A 21183-nucleotide genomic window follows, 5' to 3' on the forward strand; every position below is an offset into this window, starting at 1 on the left:
TAGAAGTTTTTTAGTGGAGTCTTTAGGGTTTTTTAAATATAGTATGTCATCTGCAAATAGTGAGAGCTTGACTTCTTCCTTTCCTTTCTGGATGCCCTTGATATCTTTTTCTTGCCTAATCGCTATGGCAAGAACTGTTGTGAATATATTTCTAATCCAGTATCAAAGTTTATTTTTTAATAGCATTAAAAGATAATTTTTAATTAGTTATTGTTTTTAAGTACTTATATAAGCATTAGTCTAATCTACATGCTAATCTACTTTTCAAAAACTAATGAAGAAACATGAACTTCTAAAACTTTCTGTAAATTTAGCTAAAAACACTAAAACAGTATGTTTATTCAAACTTACTTTTTATACTTCATTAAATCTTATCATATGTTATTATCTTTGTTTTATTAGAATATGAAGTGCATGGTGAAGGGGGTTGTTTTTTATATGACTGAAATCCAACTACAATTATGTCTGTAATCAAGGTGCTTAAATAAAGATATTTTTAAAAATACTGTAAAAAAAAGAAAATCAAGGACCCGGAGAGATAGATAGCACAGTGGTGTTTGCCTTTTAAACAGCTGATCCAGGACCAATAGTGGTTGGTTCGAATCCTGGTGTCCCATATGGTCCCTCATGCCTGCCAGGAGCTATTTCTGAGCAGACAACCAGGAGTAACCCCTGAGCACCGCTGGGTGTGGCCCAAAAACAAACAAACAAACAAAAAAAGAATATCAAGTGCATTCATTAGTGTTTCATAAACTAATAATTAAATTAAAATGATTACAGCTAAACACATTATCAAGGATTACTACTACAATTCTTACCCTTCATGTAATGGTTATTTTTATTTTCTTTCATGGATCTCTCAATCTTGGGCTTATTTTTGCTTTGGAAAAACAAAAACAAAAACTAGTGTCTCCTCTGAGCAATTTCTCCACCGAGTCACTTCTTTATATGTTGTTAACCCAGTGGTACCTGTCTATCCTGTGTAGAGCAGTAGGTCTATAAATCTTAGTGTTTTTAGTGCAACATATAATAAGTAATTTCTTAGAGGTCCACATGGCCAACTGCCATATTCATTCTGCAAGGTATTTGGAATCAAGATTGAAAGGGCTGTTTCACATTTTCAACCTGATAGTTTTTGGATTTTTGACTTTAGGAATTATCTGTGGTTCTTTGTTACAACTTTCTTCATGCTGAGGAGTAGTCTAAGGTAGCTCTACTAACAGCGTGACTGATTTGTTGGGATAATTTCCATTTCTCCCATCTGCCTTTAAAAAGATAACAATTGTAAAAGTATGATTTCTCTCACCATATCTACATCACATTTCAAAGGGATATGATCATTTCCTTTGGAAGTCCCAGGTGAGTAAAATCCACATGATTTTTAGCACAAGCCTTTTCTAGAATGGGATATTTATTCTGATTATTGTTTATCCTGATACACCTGAAGGCTTGACCTTTATAGAAGGGCAATTAGAGTGCCAGTGACTTTTATATGTTTCAAATAAAATCGTAGTTAATTTTTCTGCAAAATCTTCTATTTGCTGTTTACTCAGTTTGACATGTTTTTGTTTGTATGTTTGCAAATTTTGTAAAAAAAGAAAACTGTAGTTGCAATTTCATTTCTCATGATTCAAGAAAAAATTTCACTAGCTCTTTTATAATTCCAACAAAATGTGGGCAAAGTTAGGAAACACTTTTATGCAAGGCTCCAATATTAGTTTGTTTTAAACTAACTATTTTAGGAGACTAAAGACAATAGAAATACTGTTTAAAAAGCAAAATTAACATTGAGAACAAAATAATAAATTTATAAAACTGCTCATTTTGCTCATTAATAAAACTGTTCTGTGGGGAGCATACTTATAACATAACTGACCTGGGTTCAGTTTCTTGAACCCTATATGGTTTCCCCAATCCTGCCAGGATCCATGAGCACGAGCCAGGAGTAACCACTGAATATAGCTGGATATAACTCAAAAATAAAACAAAATAAACATACAAAAAAACAACAACTGTTTATTTCTTAGATTCAATAAGCATCAATACAGCAGACTTAGCCTATTGTAGGCTAGACCTGCTTCTGGGTTTCCTTCAACCTGGACTCTGCCTTCCACTGCTCACTCTCCCTATAGGTCTTTACAGAGAAGATTGTATGATTAGGTTTGCTAGATACTCTTCAGGTGTATCACATATACAGTCAAACCTGGATTGCAATGGATTTTAACAGTAAGAAAATAATGATATGTCCTTGTGGTGGAAGGAACTCCTCAGAAATCAAAAACTACTTTATAGTCTTTATCTTCTCTAAATCAAAAAAAATCTATAAAATGTCCCCATAAATCCTTTAGATTTTCATGTTGTCATTTTCTATTCATGTATCTTCATTGATAAAGTAGTTCAAACATTACCCATATTAGTTGAATTAATTACTATTCAAGTTTGAATACAGTTAAAAATATATACCCTAGATATAAATTCTTTATCAAATATATTATCTAAAAATTTTTTTCTAGTGTATAATCTCCACAATTTATGGGATTCCTAAAGAAGGAGGTAGATAAGGAAAAGTGTCCTTATTGCTATGCTATGACTTTGCCTTTTGCCACTAAATTTGGTTCCTGTGTGAAAGTTTTATCATCCCATGCTTGTCTTCCTTCGTCACTGAAGACAAGCCAGGCTATGCTATGGTATTTTTCTAATTCAGAATAAATTAAATGGATGGTTATTTCTATGTGTGGTTTGACAGAGATTGAGGCAAGGGTTTCTTGTATCAATAGGTATAATTTCAAATTGCATGTGAGACATTATTATTCCTACCAGTGACTTATTGACTTCCACCAGAAACTTTCTCTGCTGGGAGTTTCACAGAACTTCTAGTGATACTTTTTCTCTATATCTTTTCCCCCTAAATACAAACTCACAAAAATTGTAATTGTTATTGTTTGTCCTGAGGTTGAGCCACAGGACATGAGATTAGCATTGTTTATCCTGACCATGTCCACATTCTTGAAAACTACCTTGGATCTCAAGTGGCTCATTTGATATTTTCCCAAATAACAGAATATCTCTTCCAAATTGTCCTGGTGCCAGTTAAAATAATAACACTATTACCATAAAATATTTAGCATATGAAACAATTTAGATTTTAGAGATAGCCATTCTTGGCCATGCTCTCTGTCTTATGTTTGTTTGGGGGCCACATCTGACTATGCACAGAGCTTTACTCCTGGCTCTGTGCTTAAGGAACATTCCTGGCAGACTCTAGGGACCATATGGGGTTCATGGATTCTAACCTGAGTGAGTATATCAGTCATTTGCAAGGGCTCTACCCCATATCTCTATCTCTTTGGCCCCCATTTTTATTTACTTATTTTTTATTCCAGTTTATATCAAAGCACCATAATTTTTAATAAAGTTTCAGGCATATACCTGAACATGCCTAATACCACACTCACCAGACATTCTACCAATGTCTCAAGATCCTTTCCCATCCACCTTATCCACACACATACTCCCTTGTAGGCCAATTCTCAGTTTTTGTTGCCACTGACGATTTCTTATTTCCTTTTTATGTATCTTTATATCCCACACATAAGAGAGAACATTTTTATTCTGTCCCTCTCCTCTCTCCTTCTAGCTGACTTCACTCAGCATGATATTCTCCAGTCCCATTCATGTAGTGGCAAATTACTTGACTTCATTTCTTCGTATAGCCAAAAAATATTCCATATTTTCTTTATTTACTTATGTGTTTTTGGATACTTGGGTTGTTTCCAGGACTACTAAAAATAGTTCTGCAATAAATATAGGAGTATAAGTACTTTTGAAAGAGTGTTTGGGGGCTTTTATCTCCTCACCCCTATTCTTTTTTTTTTTTTTTTTTTTTTTTTGGTTTTTGGGCCACACCCGTTTGACGCTCAGGGGTTACTACTGGCTATGAGCTCAGAAATCGCCCCTGGCTTGGGGAGACCATATGGGACGCCGGGGGATCGAACCGTGGTCCGTCCTACGCTAGCGCTTGTAAGGCAGACACCTTACCTCTAGCGCCACCTTCCCGGCCCCACTCACCCCTATTCTTAATCAAGTTCATATTGATGATTATTTTTCCCTTGCTGATGATTGACATACTTTTGAAGATCTGTATGGGTCTACAGGCTCTTGTGGCACACTTAATTAAAATTCTGCAGAAGTGTCTCTTCTCCCCTTCTCAACCCCAGCACATGTATGGCACATAATTATCTCAGTCTCTCAGAACTATCTCAACCTCTCAGGTTTTGGGATGGTTTAGCAATTTAGCTTAGAGAAGATGGCAGTTGGGACCAGTGCTAACAGATTTTTTTTTAAGAATTTTATATGTTTCTCTAGACACTCCTTATTATTTTCTTTTTTATGGGCTTCTCTTATATTTCATGTTGTTTTGGTTAGTTATTTTTATTTTTAGGCAAAAAGAACCATGGCTGCAGAAGAATTATGGGAAAACTGAGAAAGAGGCTTGTTTGCTTCCTTCCTCTAGCGCCACCTCACCGGCTAGTTACTCTAAACCTCTTCGAGATGAATTCCCTGACCTGTAAAATAGCAGTAAGCAGTAAAACAACCATGCCTTCCTGAGGTTACTTGAGAAGAGAACTAGAGAGATTATATCAATAAGAGTTTAACAAAGTGCCTGGAGAGTAGATGCTAAGGACAGGAACATTCAAGTCCAAGTTCTCAAAGATAATCTGTACTAAAAGTAAAGTTGTACCACGCTGACCAGGTACTCAAGAAGCTTCCAAGGAAAACTTTCTTTTTCCCAGTGTAAGTTCTGCAAAATCTAGCTCCATGTCTACTCTCCTAGAATTTACCAACTTACTCCCATGCGACCTCTATTTATTTATTTGCTTGCTTTGACACTAGACTTCATTGCTGTCCCTCCCCTAGATTTGGCTTTAGAAAGTGTGAGGCTTCAGAGATACCCGGTAGCAGAAAAAAATTGAGAAGATTTCCCTGGAATTTTATGAAGAGAGGAGAGACAAGGAACAGTTTTTGTTTGAGAGTGGTAGGGGGCAGGCAGAAGAAAATCTATTCAGATGCCAGGATTCTTTCTCCCCTTGGAAGCAGAGACCCCTGCTCTTCTAAAAGACCCACACATCTTGACTGCCATTTAGCATACAATGGAACTGCCACTTAGCCATGCCAGAAAAAAGCCTGGGACTTCTCACCCTAAGATTTGAGGTTAGAGTAGCACATTTAATAACTTAAAAGTCTGTAAATTGGAATAGGAAGCATCACCCAGATAATAAAAAGAAATTTAGGGTGGACATAAGAGCTAAAAGATTTCTCTGGCTATCAAGATAGCTCACCAAAGTCAGTCCTTAGAGAACCTGGAACACATAGTAAAGTAATGGGAGCCCCAGATTGTAGATCCAGAGTCACCAACTGCCTCTTGCATTTCCATTCTGAAGAGGATTGAACATATCCTTTCTCCTTAGAAGAGTCCCATTCCCTAAATCACTTACCTTCTGTAACCCCATATGGATTTCTGCTTAAATTAAATTAAATTCCTCAAATTAATTCTCTTAACTTAAATTCCTTAATTTCAAGGAATTTGAAATTCCTTGATGGCAGTGATCAGAAATTATATTGCTTTTCAGGTGCATTTTTAGAAAGAGGTATTCACAGGTAGCCTGTAATTTTTAACAAGTGTTTTATATAAATCAAATTAAAACCAAACCTGACATATTCACTTTTTGCTTCATAAATAATTTATTTTTTCAAGTAGAGAATCTTAAATAAATAAAGAGTCCCCAAAATAATTTAGAATATTTAAAGTCTTTAACTGTCCTTTCAAATGAAGGGCATTCAAATCAGTCACTTAAAAAGTCTCTGATGGTTGAGAAATGACTAATATCATTGTCAGTATTGTTCTATCCATTTCAGAGGTGCAGGCAACACGATCTTCAGTTTGGGAGGTAATTGATAAGTCTGTTGAGGAAGACAAAGTTCCTGGAGATTTCCGTTTTGACTATTAACCAGGCACAATTACTATATCCATTGGCCTTTAGGTACTTTAGGAGCTTCAAGTAATATTTCTTTAGATGCAGAATGGTCCTATTATAGCTGGTGACATTTTCCTTTTTTCTTTCCTCCAGTGAGGTCTCCACATAGTCCATCTGCTGTTGGAGTTCTAAGAAGAGTTTCTCAATGATGCTCTTATTCCAGCCAGTACAAGAAGAATTTCTGCTGAAGATCCCGAAGATCTGCCGAAGCATCTCAGAGATAACTAGTAGGACATCATCCTTTTGAAGGAGCTCAGGTTGTTTAATCTCCTCTGGGATGGTGCTGTTGATCCTCTGCTGTAAGCATTCAGTAAGGTTCCCATTCAGCTCACTCAGGATCCTTTGGCATGCCAAATTGCTGCTTCTTTGTCGAGATCGAAGCAATTGATAGCTCATGGAAAAAGCTGTGGTGAAGAAACACAGCAGGAGAGTGATTTGGAAAATATACCTGTTGGCCATGATGTAAACAGGAACAAATAAAGCCTCCTACTACCTAGGTAGTAGAACAGACTTCAAGACTTGGAAGTGAATGTCCTTCCTCCATGAGTATGGGCTATTTATATGGGAAGGTCTTTTCTGTTTGAGAGGAAATTCCCACTTTCACTTCTCTTTTTCAGTTTTCCTTGTCATTTAGTTGAAGAATGTCTGTTACATTTTCAACTAAAGTAGAAAAAAGTAAAGCTTCTACTTCATTTTATATGCATTTAGGGGGAAATATATATATATATATATATATAAGAATTTATGATATTTTATAAAATTTCACTGAATTGTTAAATACCAAGGAAGACAATAATCATGAACATTTAGAATTATTAGATGGTAAATCACTCTTAGAGAGGTTATTTTTTCATTTCCCCCTACCCATCTCCTAACCAGTGTACATTTCCCACCATTAATGTCCTCAGTTTCCCTTCCCCTCTCTCTGCCCTCCCCTCTGCCCTTCCCCCACATGCCTGTATGGCAGATATTTTCCTTCTCTCTTTCTTCCTCCTTCCTTTCCTTCCTCCCTTACTCTCTCCTACCTGTCTTCCTTTTTTTTCCCCTTTAAGACACTATAGTTTATGGTATATAGACACAATGGAATACTGCTCATATATAAAGAAAATAGTTAAAATTTGAGATAGCATGGAGGTAAGGCGTTTGCCTTTCATGCAGGAGGTCATCGGTTCAAATCCCGGCGCCCCATATGGTCCCCCGTGCCTGCCAGGAGCAATTTCTGAGCCTGGTGCCAGGAATAACCCCTGAGCACTGCCGGCTGTGACCCAAAAACCACAAAAAAAAAAAAAATTTGAAACTTGGCTCCAACACAATGGGATTAGACAAGGTCTTCCTAAGCAAAATAAGTCATCAGGAAAAGAAAATTTCTGGATGATTTCACTTATGTGTGATATTTGAAGAAAATAACCCCAAAAGAACAGACTATGTTCAATAGAAAAAACTCTTAAAGGGTCCTGTGGACAGTGGACAGTGTAGTGAGAGGGACCACTTGGTAGAAGGATCAACACTGGTTGGTGTTGGACATGGAGTGGTAATATTGTTCACCTAAAAATGATGAACATTAACACTTTCCTTAGGTTTGGGAAGCAACACCCAGTTGTGTTCATACTTACTCCTGGCTCTACACTCCAAGATCACTCATTTTTGGTATGCTTAGAGAACAATATGCCAGAGAGCGAGTCCGAGTCACTTTCTTATTTAGCAAGCACTTTAACTGCTATAATCTCTTTGGACCCTGAACATGTGCAACATTTTTGTAATACAATATTATGTCAATTAAAAATTAAACAAAAATGAAAAACACTAAGCTGATACTTTTTTGTACTTGTGTTTTTGGGGAATCACACCTGGCTGTGTTCAGGGCTTATTCCTGGCTTTGGACATAGGTATCACTGCTGATGGAATTGGAGGGACATTATTTGGTGCCCAGGATCAAACCCAAGTAGGCTGTGTAAAGGGGAACAACTCTACTATCATTCTGGCCTCAACAATACATTTTTAATTTTCCTTATTTTCTGTAGAGATAGACACTACAACTGACTAAAAACCAACACTTCATTTAATATAAAACTAGTTGAACTGAGTAACAAAAGATATGCAACTGAGGCTAATCCACCAATTGCCACAAGACCTACAAGGTTATGCAGTCTACAAGAGAGAAAGTAGAGGAAGGCAAGGACATAGTACCTTCAATCCCTATAACCAAGAGATATTTACTGGAAATTCATCCATGTCAATATGAGAACAATTGAAATAGGAAGGAGTTTTACTCAATGCAAGTTTGTGAAGTAGTTGTGAGAGGTTCAGTAAGTTCTGAAAAGCTCTGGGACAGTCTAGAATACAATTTTTCAATCAGTCAGTCATAGCTCCTTTTTGGCAAAGACACATAGGAGAAAGGACACATAAGAGAAACTGAAATGTGAATTATTTGTGATTTGTGTGAAATCAAATGTGAATTGGCTAGAAACAGCAAAGACAATAGAAGACCAGACAGCATTGAGTAGGAAATGAAAAGCAAGATGCCAAGTTTTTGACTGCTTCATAAAAGGAATAGACGAGGGAGATCTATGAAGTTAAAAAGCCCACCTAGAGAGAGTCCGGAGTGATAGTACAGTGGTAGGGCATTTGACTTGCACGTGGCTGATGCAGGACAGACCTGGGTTTGATCCCCAGTGTCCCATATGATCCTCCAAGCCATGAGCAATTTCTGAGCTTATAGCCAGGAGTAATCCCTGAGTGTCACCAGGTGTAGCCCAAAAGCAAACAAACAAACAAACAAACAAGCCCCCCCTAGAATCACTTCTTGAAGCACAGAAAAATGATTCATAATATCAGACAAAAAGGGCCTTAAGATTAATTTCCTATAAAGTTATTTAAAAAAGTTATCTTTTTAATAATATCTCTAGGGTATAAAAATATATACCAGCAACACACGAATGCAAAACAGACCATATTTTAACACAACCTTAACAAAGGAGTTGAAAAATATTAAGACATTATATGAAACAACACAAATCAAACCAACTCAGAAATAAAGTCATATTTCTAGGAAATAACAAGAAGCAAAAAGAAAACTAGATTTTGCTGAATAAGATGCAGGCATGAGAATGAGACATTCTGGGGAAAACCAGAACTGGAGAAAAGATTCACTCTAGGAAAATATATTAGCAATTAGAGTTCAATAGTACAAAAATTGTATATATTAACCAAAAGTGGTTATTTTAAAGAAAGAGGATGGTTCAATATTATAAAAAATATATAATATTATATGGAAATTATAAAATAAAATAGTCAAAGGTTGCAGAAAATGCTGGTATTTTAAAAATAATATTAAAACAAGAATGACATTTTTTAGCAGAATATAAAACCCAGGAACTATAATATATGATACTGATAAATATGACTACATGTTATTTATAAATTATAGTGACATTAAAATAAATAAATTCACAGAAGAGAAAAAACAGTTAAAATATAAAATGAAATAGGAGAGATAGTGTAAGAGGCAAGGTGCTTGTCTTGAATGCAGCATGGTTCAAAATCCTAGTACCACATATAGCCCTTATTGCATTATATGGGGTCACTCTTTTGCACAATCAATAACAGCCCTCCTGTTATTCCAGGTGTAACCCAATAACCCTCCACCCAAACAAAATAGAAATACATACACACAATGAAATTTTCTTCATGTACAAACAATCCCTAAACTTAATTTTAAAATACTATCAGGCGCAAAAGTATATGGTTAGATATCAAGAGAGGAAGAAAAGAAACCAACTCCTACCATGTTAGCTGAAATTCTTGTTCTTCAAGACTTTGAACCGGCATGAAAGGAGTATGACTGCTTTGAGTCTTCCATGCTGTGGAAAAAAGTCTATCTAGTTCCGTATAAGGAGAAACCAGATGATGAATGGCAAGATAATTCATATTTTCAAGCAAGGAATTGTCTCTTTAACTTTTGATACTACTGCTAAAAAATAGCTATACAAAATCCTGAAGAAATGTGTATGTTCACAATCACAAATGGATTATTTAATACTGTACAGTAAAGATGACAACTTAATTCTTCATCAGCATGAAATTGTTCAATGTTTTCTAACAGATCAGTGTAGAATACTAGAAAGAACTGCTGATATAGACTTAAATATCAAATACACCTTCCCCGTTATTTTTGTTATATCACCATGATTTGCCAAGTTGTCAATAATACAGTGTTCCAGGCATTCCATAGCCAAACACCAGTCCCACCACCAGTGACTTTCCCTTCATCAGTGTCCTCAATTTCCCACCCACCAGCATAACCTGCCTCTATGTAGGCACACAAACTCACTTCATATTGTTTGTTACAACACAAAGGCAAATGGAATTACCAAAACTTAGATCAACAACTGTTAACTTGAATGATTGTTATATCTCTCAATAATGATAGTAAAGTCAGTATCTGAGGACTTACTGGACTGTGGTTGATGCTAATTGAGCCTTCTGTTACTGTTTAGGCTCACTGAGCTTGATAGATTTCTATGTAGCTTTCCCTTCAGATTTCCTGTGATACTACTAGGCTGGAACTATTATGAAAGACTGAGGAGTCGTGAGGCCAATTTATAGATTGGAAAAAAAATTTGTGACTTGGCTGTTTTTTTTTGTTTGTTTGTTTGTTTGTTTGTTTTTGAGTGAGTGAGTGAGTGTGGGCACCCTTCCTTCATATCTTCCTTCTTCGGAGAAGCCTGCCCATAAACTCAGTTGCCATGCTCAAAAGAGCACAGCTCCATAGACTCACACTTCTTTACTTGAAGGAGATGTAAATCAAGCTTTGAAAGATTATGGCTACAATGACCCACGCAGCAGAAAGCTGGCTATCTTGGATAAAAGGCCAGACCAAACCCTCGCTCTGTAAAATCTATGTTTGCTGCCTCCATCATCCAGAATCACTGTTTCTTTGATAACCCTGCCTCATCACTAACCCTCTATGATTCTCTACAGTTAAGTACATGCCCCGAAAAGTCATAATATCAGCAATAGTGTTTTAATTTCTAAATAAATTCATTTGTTTGATGATGTCTTTTCTAAAGGAACACCCCATCTTAAAAGATTCGACTGTTAACAACAAGAAGTTATTAAACTTTCTGCCATTGTATTAATGATTTCATTGGAGATACATTTTCACAAATGTGCTTGCTACTGCACTTTTTCTTCTTTTTCTTTCTTTCTTTCTTTCTTTCTTTCTTTCTTTCTTTCTTTCTTTCTTTCTTTCTTTCTTTCTTTCTTTCTTTCTTTCTTTCTTTCTTTCTTTCTTTCTTTCTTTCTTTCTTTCTTTCTTTCTTTCTTTCTTTCTTTCTTTCTTTCTTTCTTTCTTTCTTTCTTTCTTTCTTTCTTTCTTTCTTTCTCTCTCTCTCTCTCTTTCTTTCTTTCTTTCTTTTCCTTTCCTTTCTCTTTCTCTTCTTATCTTTCTTTTTTCTTTCTCGTTCTTTACTTTATTTTCTTCTCTTCCATTTTACCTATTTTTTTCTTTTCTATCAATACCTTTGCTTTTACTTATCTAAAAATAAATGTATTATGATCAACTATGTCAACTCTGTGATGAAATTCCTTTAAAAATTGGTGATTTGGAAGTTTGATAAGGTTAAGTCACAGAGGTAGGCTGTTGTTATCAGATATATTTAATGAAAAGAGTTATACTCTTGGAGCCAGGGTCATATTACAGCAAGTAGGTAGTGTGGCTTGTATACAAATGGCACAAGTTTGATCCCTATCATTCCATATGGTAGTCAGAGCCCCACAAGAGTGATCATGGAACATAGAATCATGTGTTCAGTTCTGAACACAGCTGGGAATGGTCCAAAAACAAACATAAAAAGTATAATATCCTTAACAATGTCCATGGTATTGTTTGTTTTATAAATTAATAAAAAAAATAAATGCATATACTGATCCATAAATATTTCCCCATGGCATATTCACTCATCTATTAGTAGTAACCCAGAGGATATACTGAAAGAGGAGAGAATATGGCAAAGAGGAAATTCTTTTTCCTCTCTCTTTGTACCTTTAAAATTTACTATTTTGGTACAATTATAAATTATATATAAATAAATAGCAAAAATTTAACTGTTTGTATATATGGCTCTCCTTGATAAAAAAGCTATTTAAGAAAGGGCTAGATCACAAGAGTATAGTGGTTAGGATGTTTGCCTGGCACAGGTCCCACCCAGTTCCATCACCAGTACCACTTATGGTCTCCTGAGCCCCACCAAGAATGATCTCTGAGTGAGAGCTAGTAACAAACCTTGAGCACAGTCAGGTGTGGTCGCGAAACAGACGGAGAAACAAATAAAGATACCTAGGAGATAGGACTTACTAGCTACTTTCATGCCTTGTGAACTTTCTCCCCACTACTCCCCTCCACAGGAAATTGAATAGATCTAACAAAAATTTTTAACTTTCTTTTGCTCCATTCAAATCAATTTTTCTATAAATATAAGAATTTTTACATACCAAATTTTCAAAAGAATGTACTTTTGAAAATTCGCAGTATGGCTCAACTTTGATTAGTCACATACTCCATAGAACATTTGCCTGTGGCACTGCTCTTATGAAGAGAGACCAGCACAGAAGACTGAGGAGCAGAGGCAAGTTTACAAGGTGAAAATAGAAGGAACTTCAAATTTTAGATATGTTATGTCTTATTTGTCAAATGCAATGTGAAGGATCTTAAAAGCCAGTGTGTAGCATTTAGACTTAATATAAGAGTTCTTTGGGTAGAGACTAGACCCATGTTATGCCCAGACAGAACAGAAATGTTGAAGGTAATGGAGCTAGAAAGGCAGGAACTTTCCCTCAGGCTATTATGGCTCAGCGTTAGCAAAGATTTTTCTGCCCTTACTCTTGGAGATCTGTTGATAATCACAGCAGAATTCACCCACAGAGTGGGTTAAAGTTTCCTTCATTGTTAGACAACATCTTTTTACTTTTTTTTTTTTTGTAATCTAGTTTCATTTCCCCTAATTTATTCAAGTTTTATCACAATAATAAGAACAATTTATATATGTGTATAGGGGTCACACGGATTAATGTCGTGGGCCATTTATTGTAATTTTTTTCTTGATAATTTGAAACTCCCATTTTTACTCCTTCCTTCTGTGGGGTAGTTTTTTTTTTGCATACATTTCTTCCTTTCTGTGGTAAAGAGAACTACTTCCAGTCCTTGTATCAATTTCTTTTGGTCAATGAGGTTGTTGAGAGAGAGAGAGATATTTAGAAAGTAAAATGTAAAAGTAAAATTCCTAGTCATTTGAAATCAGTATCTGAATTTGGAGCTAGCTTGCAATTAATTTCAGACAGGAAGAGGTCCTTCCTCTTCATTAATACAGTGATCTATGCGGAAGAATTATGAATCTACTCAAGAGTATTAGAAAGCAAATGTACAGTCATCTCATTTCGTCAATGAAATTTTTCAAGAAATAAGCGTTATTAAAGATGGAAAAAAAAGTGGAGGGAATGCCAAACCCTGCCACTCCAGCACCCCTTCTTTTTCTTGTTTTATTTTTTTATTTTTTTTTATTTGTTAGTTTTTGACTTTATTTTCTTTCTCTTTTTTCTTCCACTTTTTTCTTCCCTTTTCACTCCTGTGGTTATTATTTGGTGATTTTTTTTTTTTTGTCTTTTCTTATTAGCCGGGTGCAATTTTTTTTCTCTTTTTCTCTTTCTTTTTTTTTTGGTAGTTGCTACCAATTTTTTTCTTTCTTTTTTTTTTTCTTATCCTTTTTATCTCAAACGACAACAGAATAGATAATCTACAACAAGCTGTAAAGTGGAGACCAGTTACACTAGTATTCTGGGGAAAAGGAAGGAGATATGGGATGCATGCTGGGAACGGGGGTGGAGGGAGGACAACACTGGTGGTGGAAATGCCCCTTGTTTATTGTCACTATGTACCATAAATAATTATGTGAAAAAAAATTAAAATAAATGCTAAAACAATGATAAGTTGAACAAAGCAAAAATTATTTAAAAATTCATGAGCAGTTATTTGAAAAATGAGTTTAAAAGAACTTTCAAATATAATTTGGGAGATTAAAATCTGAGTATTTAAATACATAAAAGGGAGAATCTCCTCTTCCTTTATTTTGAAAAATGTTTATAGGAAATACTCATGTACAAATACTAAGTATATAGATCAAAAAATAAATTACACTGATTTATTCCACAACTTAAGTGGATATGTAATATTACAAACAGAACAGAAATTTCCCTTGTTCCCTTTCAAATAATATTCCCTCTCACCACAACTCCTCCATCATTACCTTCCTTTAATACTTCCTGCTTTTGAAATTTAAGTGATTTATTTCACTCATTAGGGTTTTTTGTTGTTGTTCTTTTGTTTTATTGTTTGTTTTGGGGCCTCAATCATTGGTACTCAAGACTTACTTCTGGTTCTACTCTCAGAGATCACTCCTAGTGGGGTTTTGGAGACATAGGTGGTACCAGGATCAGATTCAGGCCACCACTTGAAAGGCAAAAGCCATAGTCATTATACTGACTCATCTTTCGCTCAGTTGTGTGTCTGCCATATTCATCTATGTTGTGTTCATTTATTTGTAGTAGTGTCTAATTCATTTAGAAAATATTGTGATGGGGCCAGAGAGATAGCTTAGAGGTAAGGCATTTGCCTTGCGTGCAGAAGGTTTTGAATACCAGAATCCCATATGGTCCCCCGAGTCTGCCAGGAGTGATTTTTATTTTGTCCCCTAATTCACAATACAGACCAGGCAAAGGGCCTGTGTTGAGGTGTATATGGGGTGCATTTACTGTACCTCCTCTTTCTATACAGTCAGTAAGGAGCGATTTCTGAGCATAGAACCAGAAATAATCCCTGAGCACTGCCAGGTGTGACCACCCCTCTAAAAAAAAAGAAAAAAAAAAGAAAATATTGTAATGACCAACAGATGGCCAACAGGCACATGAAAAAAATGCTCATCATATATAACTATGTCAATGAACAATTGCATATATATTTGATGAATATGTGCTTAGGATAAAATATTCACTCAGACTACATATATTCAGGTTTAATATATAATTTCAAGAATATTTTTCAAATGTTTGTGCCAATTTACAATTCTACCAATTTATGAGGTATATATTTACATCTATTTTTGCCCATGCCTATTATTGCAAGCCTTTCTAATTGTAGAGATTTTAGTATGGCATTTAATTATAGTTTTACTCACTTTGTGGTAGTTTGGGGCACATAGCAGTGCTCAGGGGCTCTCTTTGTTCTGTATTAAAAGTGAGGGGGTGAAGTTTGCTTTGCTCCCAGTAGTATTCGTGAACCAGGTGGTGCCAGATCAAACCTGGACTAGCAGCATCTCTTTGGCCACTTTATATCATATTCATATTCTTATTAATAACCCTTATCACCTTTTCATAAATATATTCATATATTTTAAATTTGAATCTTTGTGATGGTACTGCTTAAGTATCTTGCTGTTTTAAATGTTTTTTTTATTATCTATAAAATATACATTATATTCATATAAACTACAAAGAAAATTTTAGGAAACTATTAGAATATTTTAAAGAATCAAGGTCACTGAAAACAAGTTCAATACTAAATATAAATAATATTTTTTTATTTTTTGGTTTTTGGGTCACACCTGGTAGAGCTCAGGGGTTACAGAAATCGCTCCTGGCAGGCTTGGGGGGCCATATGGGATGCCGGGATTTGAACCACCATCCTTCTGCATGCAAGGCGAATGCCCTATCTCCATGCTATCTCTCCAGCCCCCATAAATAATCTTCTTTAAGACTAGGAACAAAATATTGAAAAAGAATTAAAAAAACAATGATACTGGAAATGGCATAAGAAAAATCTGCTGCTGAGAAATTGCCACAGCAAAGAAGGAACTAAAGAGACAACAAGTTATAATGTGGCTACTGGAATGAAAATGCAGTTTGTCCTAAGACAGAAATAGTTCATAATCAATAAATGTGGATAATATTTGTGAGTACCTACTTGGGTTATCAGTCAAGGATGAGTATTGAGTTTATAAAAATGTTGATATTTATTGGTCATTTTATTCAAATTCTGGCCTCATTAGTATGATTTTTTTTAACCTGGAATAAGTGTCATATTGTACTTAATGTCATAACACAATATTCAAACCAATTGTGGTGGCGGCCACCAGGGCTACACAAATGTTTCTTACCTTGAATAAATATAAGACTATACTTGAATTGAAATAATTCCCAGAGATGACCACAAAGAATGGTAAGTACAGTTAGAGAAATAACTGCACTGAGAACTATCATAACAATGTCAATGTGTGAAGGAAGTAGAAAGCCTGTCTCGAATACAGACAGGGAAGGGGGAGGTAGATGGGGGCATTGGCGATGGGTATGTTGCACTGGTAAAGGTGCGTGTTCTTTTTATGACTGAAACCCAACTACAATTATGTTTGTAAACAAGGTGTTTAAATAAAGATATTATTTATTTTTAAAGAAAAGACTATACTTGAAAAAAAGTGCATTGGAAAAGAATGAGACTGGAATGTAATGGGGATACATAAAATGAGGAAGGTTGGCTCAAAAACTATACTCTTCATGGCAGAAAATCAAGAATCTTCAGAACTTCAAGTTTCATTGAAGAAATTCTGCCCAGCCACCCAAAGAGTTCCTGTGAAATCTTGGGGTCACTGTGAGAAAAACCTATATTCCAGAAGTCTGTGTTCCCCAGTTTCTCCCTGCTTCCCCACTTTTATCCTCACTCAGTACCCAATTCATTCTGCCCAGACTTGGTGATAGTAAATTTAGTTTCTTTATTTTTGGGGGAGGTAGGAGTGAGAAGATGGGGCCCATACCCTAGAGTGCTCAGTGGTTACTTCTGGCTCTGCACTCAGGAATCACGGTCCTGGTAGGACTTGGGAAACCACATGGGGTTTGTGGATTAAACCTGGGTTTTTACCAGCTTATGAGGTATATATTTTGATCTATTTTTGCCTATGTTTATTATTGCAAACCTTTTTAATGACCACATGCAAGACAAAAGTCATACCTGTTATATTCTCACTCCAGTCTCTGCAAATCCACATTTGGACCTTCATTTGGACCTTGGTGTGAAGAGGGAGAGTGAGCAGCTAAGATCTATATGGCATATGTTTCCAATTCTTCACTCTTCCTTTCCCCTCCTTCATGCCCTCAATGTCTTATTACAGGCCTCTGATGAGGCACATTCCTCAAGTTTCGCTGATCAAACCAGGATCTTCAAGTCTGAGCCATGTCTCAGGGGAACCTTGCCTAACTCTTGCTAAATGTACCTTTAATCCAAATTTACACATCCATGTGCACATGTGAGTGCACATATACACACACAGACACACAACCAGAGGCTTCTAAACTCTGTGCTTCTTGCCATGCCTGAGAGGTGCCCTCCAGAAAGCTAATGTCCTAGCCAATTCACAGGGTTGGGCCAACCTCTCCCTTTGTGGTCCTGAGACCAAAAGTCCTGCTGCTGCTGCTAGACACAGGATTGATCAATCTGAGGGCTGGATTGCATCAGACCTAGGTTGAGAAGAAACAAACAGGCATCAGATTATTGAGGCTTACTGTCTCTTTTTTCATAAAAGTTTTTTTTTATGAAAGTTTCCTATCTCTGAAGCAGTTTCCATACCTTTTAAAAAGTGAAACAATCACAGAGCAGTCTCGCACTGTCTCTGTACAGTTGACTTACAACTAAATTTAGTTTTATTTCATAATCGGGGATTGTGTAATGAATTAAGGAATGAAAATAACTTTAAGCTTGCTGTAACAAGTGAAAAGGAAACAAAATGCAAGTTGTAAAACTGGATTTGAAGAATGAATCTGGAATTCCCTTTTGGCTTGGTGCCTTGGCTGAACTGCAGAGCATTTCTGTATCTGGCTGCTTTCTAGATACTTTATTCTGGTGGAAACTTTTAGTTCTTGATCAGAAATAAATCAGTGATAAATGAGCCAAGTAAGATTGACTCTGTCTAGAACCCTAGCTATTTCTGCAATACTCTTGACTCATCTTCAAAAAAATAAATGAATGATTACACCTTTCCTTTACACAATAGTTGAGTTGGCATTAAAAGGTCTTATGGACAGTTCTCTTAGAACAACTTCATCTACCTGTGCACTGACCTAAAACTTTAGGAAATAATCTTCAAACCAGGAAGTTAGACATATCAACATATGAAATACTTACTGAGAGCCACATTTTGAGTACATAATATAAATAAAAATAATCAATCTTCCTTGCAATTTTTGAGATGATGCTCTAATTGGCCTATCCTTAATGAGAAGAAAATAGCACAATGAGGCATCTTTTACTTTATTGCCTTAAGAAATGTAGCAGGGCTGGAGAAGACAGCTCAAAAGGCTGGTTTGCATGCTTTAAATAGAGATGCCTGGATTTGATTCCCACGTCACATGGTTACCAGGTACTCCTGGGGTTGACATCAGAACAATGAACTGGAAGTAGTTTCTGAGAGCCTCTAGGTGTGGCCTACATACCAAACCAGAATAAATTTTTGTTGTTTGTTTTTTGTTTGTTTTTGCTTTTGTTTTTGGGCTATACCTAGTAATGTTCAGGGATTACTCATGGATATGCACTGAGAAATCACTCCTGGCTTGGGGACTATATGGGATACCGGGATTTGAACCACTGTTTGTCTTGGATCGGCTGCATGCAAGGCAAACACCCTACTGCTGTGCTATCACTCCGGCCCCAACTAGAACAAATTTTTCTAAAAAAAAAAAAAAAAAAAAAAGTAGTTTTCTCGGGGCCATCTCGTATTGCAAACTAGGTATGGTATCTCGTGTGGTATCCCGAGCTGCCATCTTCTTTTTTTTTTATATATATAATTTTTATTTTGATCATAGTGTCTTACATATTGTTGACAATAACATTTTAGGTACATATTTACATAAAATCAGGGGGGATTCCCATCACCAATTTGTCCTCCCTACACCTCCGTTTTTGTCCTACCTCCCATTTCCTCTTCCCTCACCCCCAGGGCGGCTAGAATATGTGGTCCCCTCTGTATCCAACCCACTACTTAGTAGTCTTGCCCCTGTTTGGTCTTGATGCCTCCCTTATCTCCCCCTCTAACTGTAGGCAGGACTAGCTAGTTCAAGTCTAGAACAAATTTTTAAAAGATGAAAGACAGGATGAAAGAAAGAGGAAAAAAAGAAAGGAAAAAGAATAAATAGGAGAAAGAATTAATGAATGAAATGAAGAGATAAAGGAAGAAGAAAGAAAAAAAGGAAGGAAGGAGGAAGGAAAGAAGGAAGGAAGGAAGGAAGGAAGGAAGGAAGGAAGGAAGGAAGGAAGGAAGGAAGGAAGGAAGGAAGGAAGGAAGGGTAAAGAGGAAGCCAAGTCAGTGGTGGCCAAATAAGAGGCAGGATTCGAGGCAGGCACCCAGAGCCTTGAAACACACTTCCAGAAAAAAAGGCTACAGAAGCAAACCCTGAAGCTTTGGCACCCAGAACCCATGTTGCAGCATCCAAGACAAAGAACCAGTGGAGCTGTTGAACTCCGATCTTCCTAGTCAAGGAACCTTAGCATGGGGCATAGAAAACATCGCACTACAACTGCAACAATAGGGAAACAAAGCAGGACCCCACCAGGCTTAGAGAATGAAGATGCTAATTCTGATTTAGTTCCGATAAGTACCAACCACCTGTTTAGCCTCCCAGATAAGGACTTTAGAGAAGAAATATGGATGATGTTCATAGAACTCAAAGAAAACATGGAATAAAATGAACATGCCACAAATAAGAATCAGGAGGACCAGAGAGTAGAAAGAAAAACACTTCAAACTGAAATAACGGCTAAAAAACTTGATAGGTGAAATGAAAACCTTCCTGGAAAGCTTATTGAATAGAGTAAAAGCAGCTGAAGACAAAATTAATGAGTTGGAAGATGTGATGCATAACCACTCTATACAGCAGAAGAGGTTAGAAAAGAGCCTCAAAACAGCAATCAGAAAAGTCCTCAAAGAATGTGAACAGACAAAAAATAGAAGTCTTTGATAAACTCAACAGAAACAACATAAGAATCATTGGAATCCCAGAGATCCAGATAGAAAATCCCCATGAAATATCAATAATCAAGGACATCATTGCAAAGAAACTCCCTCTTTAGAGGGCATGCAACCAAATCCTACGTGCCCAAAGAGTACAAGCCAATAGAGATCCAAAGAAAAGCACCCCAAGACACAACCTAGTCACAATGACAAAACCCATAGATAGGGATGGGATACTGAAAGCATCAAGATCTAAAAGAGAAATTACATCCAAAGGAACATCCCTAATATTAACAGCAGACTTGTCACAAGAAATTCTCAAGGCCCAAAGGTAGTGGTGGGATATAGTAACAAAACAATGAAATTAATGCATCACCAAGAGAACTTCACTCAGTCAGACTTATATTCAGGTTTGAAGGAAGGATACACAGCTTCACAGATAAACTAAAGTTTAGAAACTTTATATATTCAAAACCAGCCTTAAAGGATGAACTGAAGGCAGACCACAGGCACACCAAACTCCTACTAAAAGATGACACTAAATTCCATGAAAATCATCTCTTTCAACATCAATGGACTAAATGTACCAGTTAAGAGACAGAGTGGCAAAATGAATTGAAAAACTGAATTAAACATTTCAGTAATCTTTTTTTGGGGGGGACATTTCAGTAATCTTAACTCATTTTATTATTCACTACTAAATCTTATTGGGTCTAGTGCTTTTAGTCATTATAATATGTAGAGGAGACATGATTAAATGACCAGGGGCCGGAGCAGTGCTCAGCAGCAGGGCGTTTGCCTTACATGTGGCTAGCCCAGGATGGATCGAGGTTCAATCCCCCAGCATCCCATATGGTCCCCAAGCCAGGAGCGATTTCTGAGTGCAAAGCCAGGAGTAATCCCTGAGTGTCATCTTTGAGGCCCAAAAACAAAGAAAAAAAAACCCACAAAAAAACAAAAACCAAAAAGATCAGACTTAAGTGTCAAACCCAAAGTCAACACCACCAGAATTGATACCCAATCTACAACAACCTATACACAAAGAAGACCTGTTACACTAGGAGCATGGGGCAAAGGGGAGAGGTATGAGATGCATTCTGGGAATG

The 21183-nt window shown here is 36.4% G+C and overlaps 1 protein-coding gene, 1 non-coding gene and 1 pseudogene across 2 annotated transcripts; all 3 read right to left on the minus strand.

Annotated features, from left to right (window-relative positions):
• Positions 1 to 944: 944 nt before the first annotated feature.
• Positions 945 to 1627, minus strand: LOC126003381 (protein BTG4-like; annotated as a pseudogene).
• A 4309-nt stretch (positions 1628 to 5936) lies between these two features.
• Positions 5937 to 6494, minus strand: IFNB1 (interferon beta 1). Its single transcript, XM_049769396.1, has one exon. It carries the CDS (start codon positions 6492 to 6494, stop codon positions 5937 to 5939), a length of 558 nt encoding a protein of 185 aa, XP_049625353.1.
• Positions 6495 to 14770: 8276 nt separating this feature from the next.
• LOC126032515 (small nucleolar RNA SNORA51) lies at positions 14771 to 14901 on the minus strand. Its single transcript, XR_007503876.1, has one exon. It is a non-coding gene; the product is annotated as a small nucleolar RNA SNORA51 (small nucleolar RNA).
• Positions 14902 to 21183: the final 6282 nt, after the last annotated feature.

Source organism: Suncus etruscus, chromosome 1, assembly GCF_024139225.1.
Source record: "Suncus etruscus isolate mSunEtr1 chromosome 1, mSunEtr1.pri.cur, whole genome shotgun sequence".
Taxonomy (NCBI): domain Eukaryota; kingdom Metazoa; phylum Chordata; class Mammalia; order Eulipotyphla; family Soricidae; genus Suncus; species Suncus etruscus.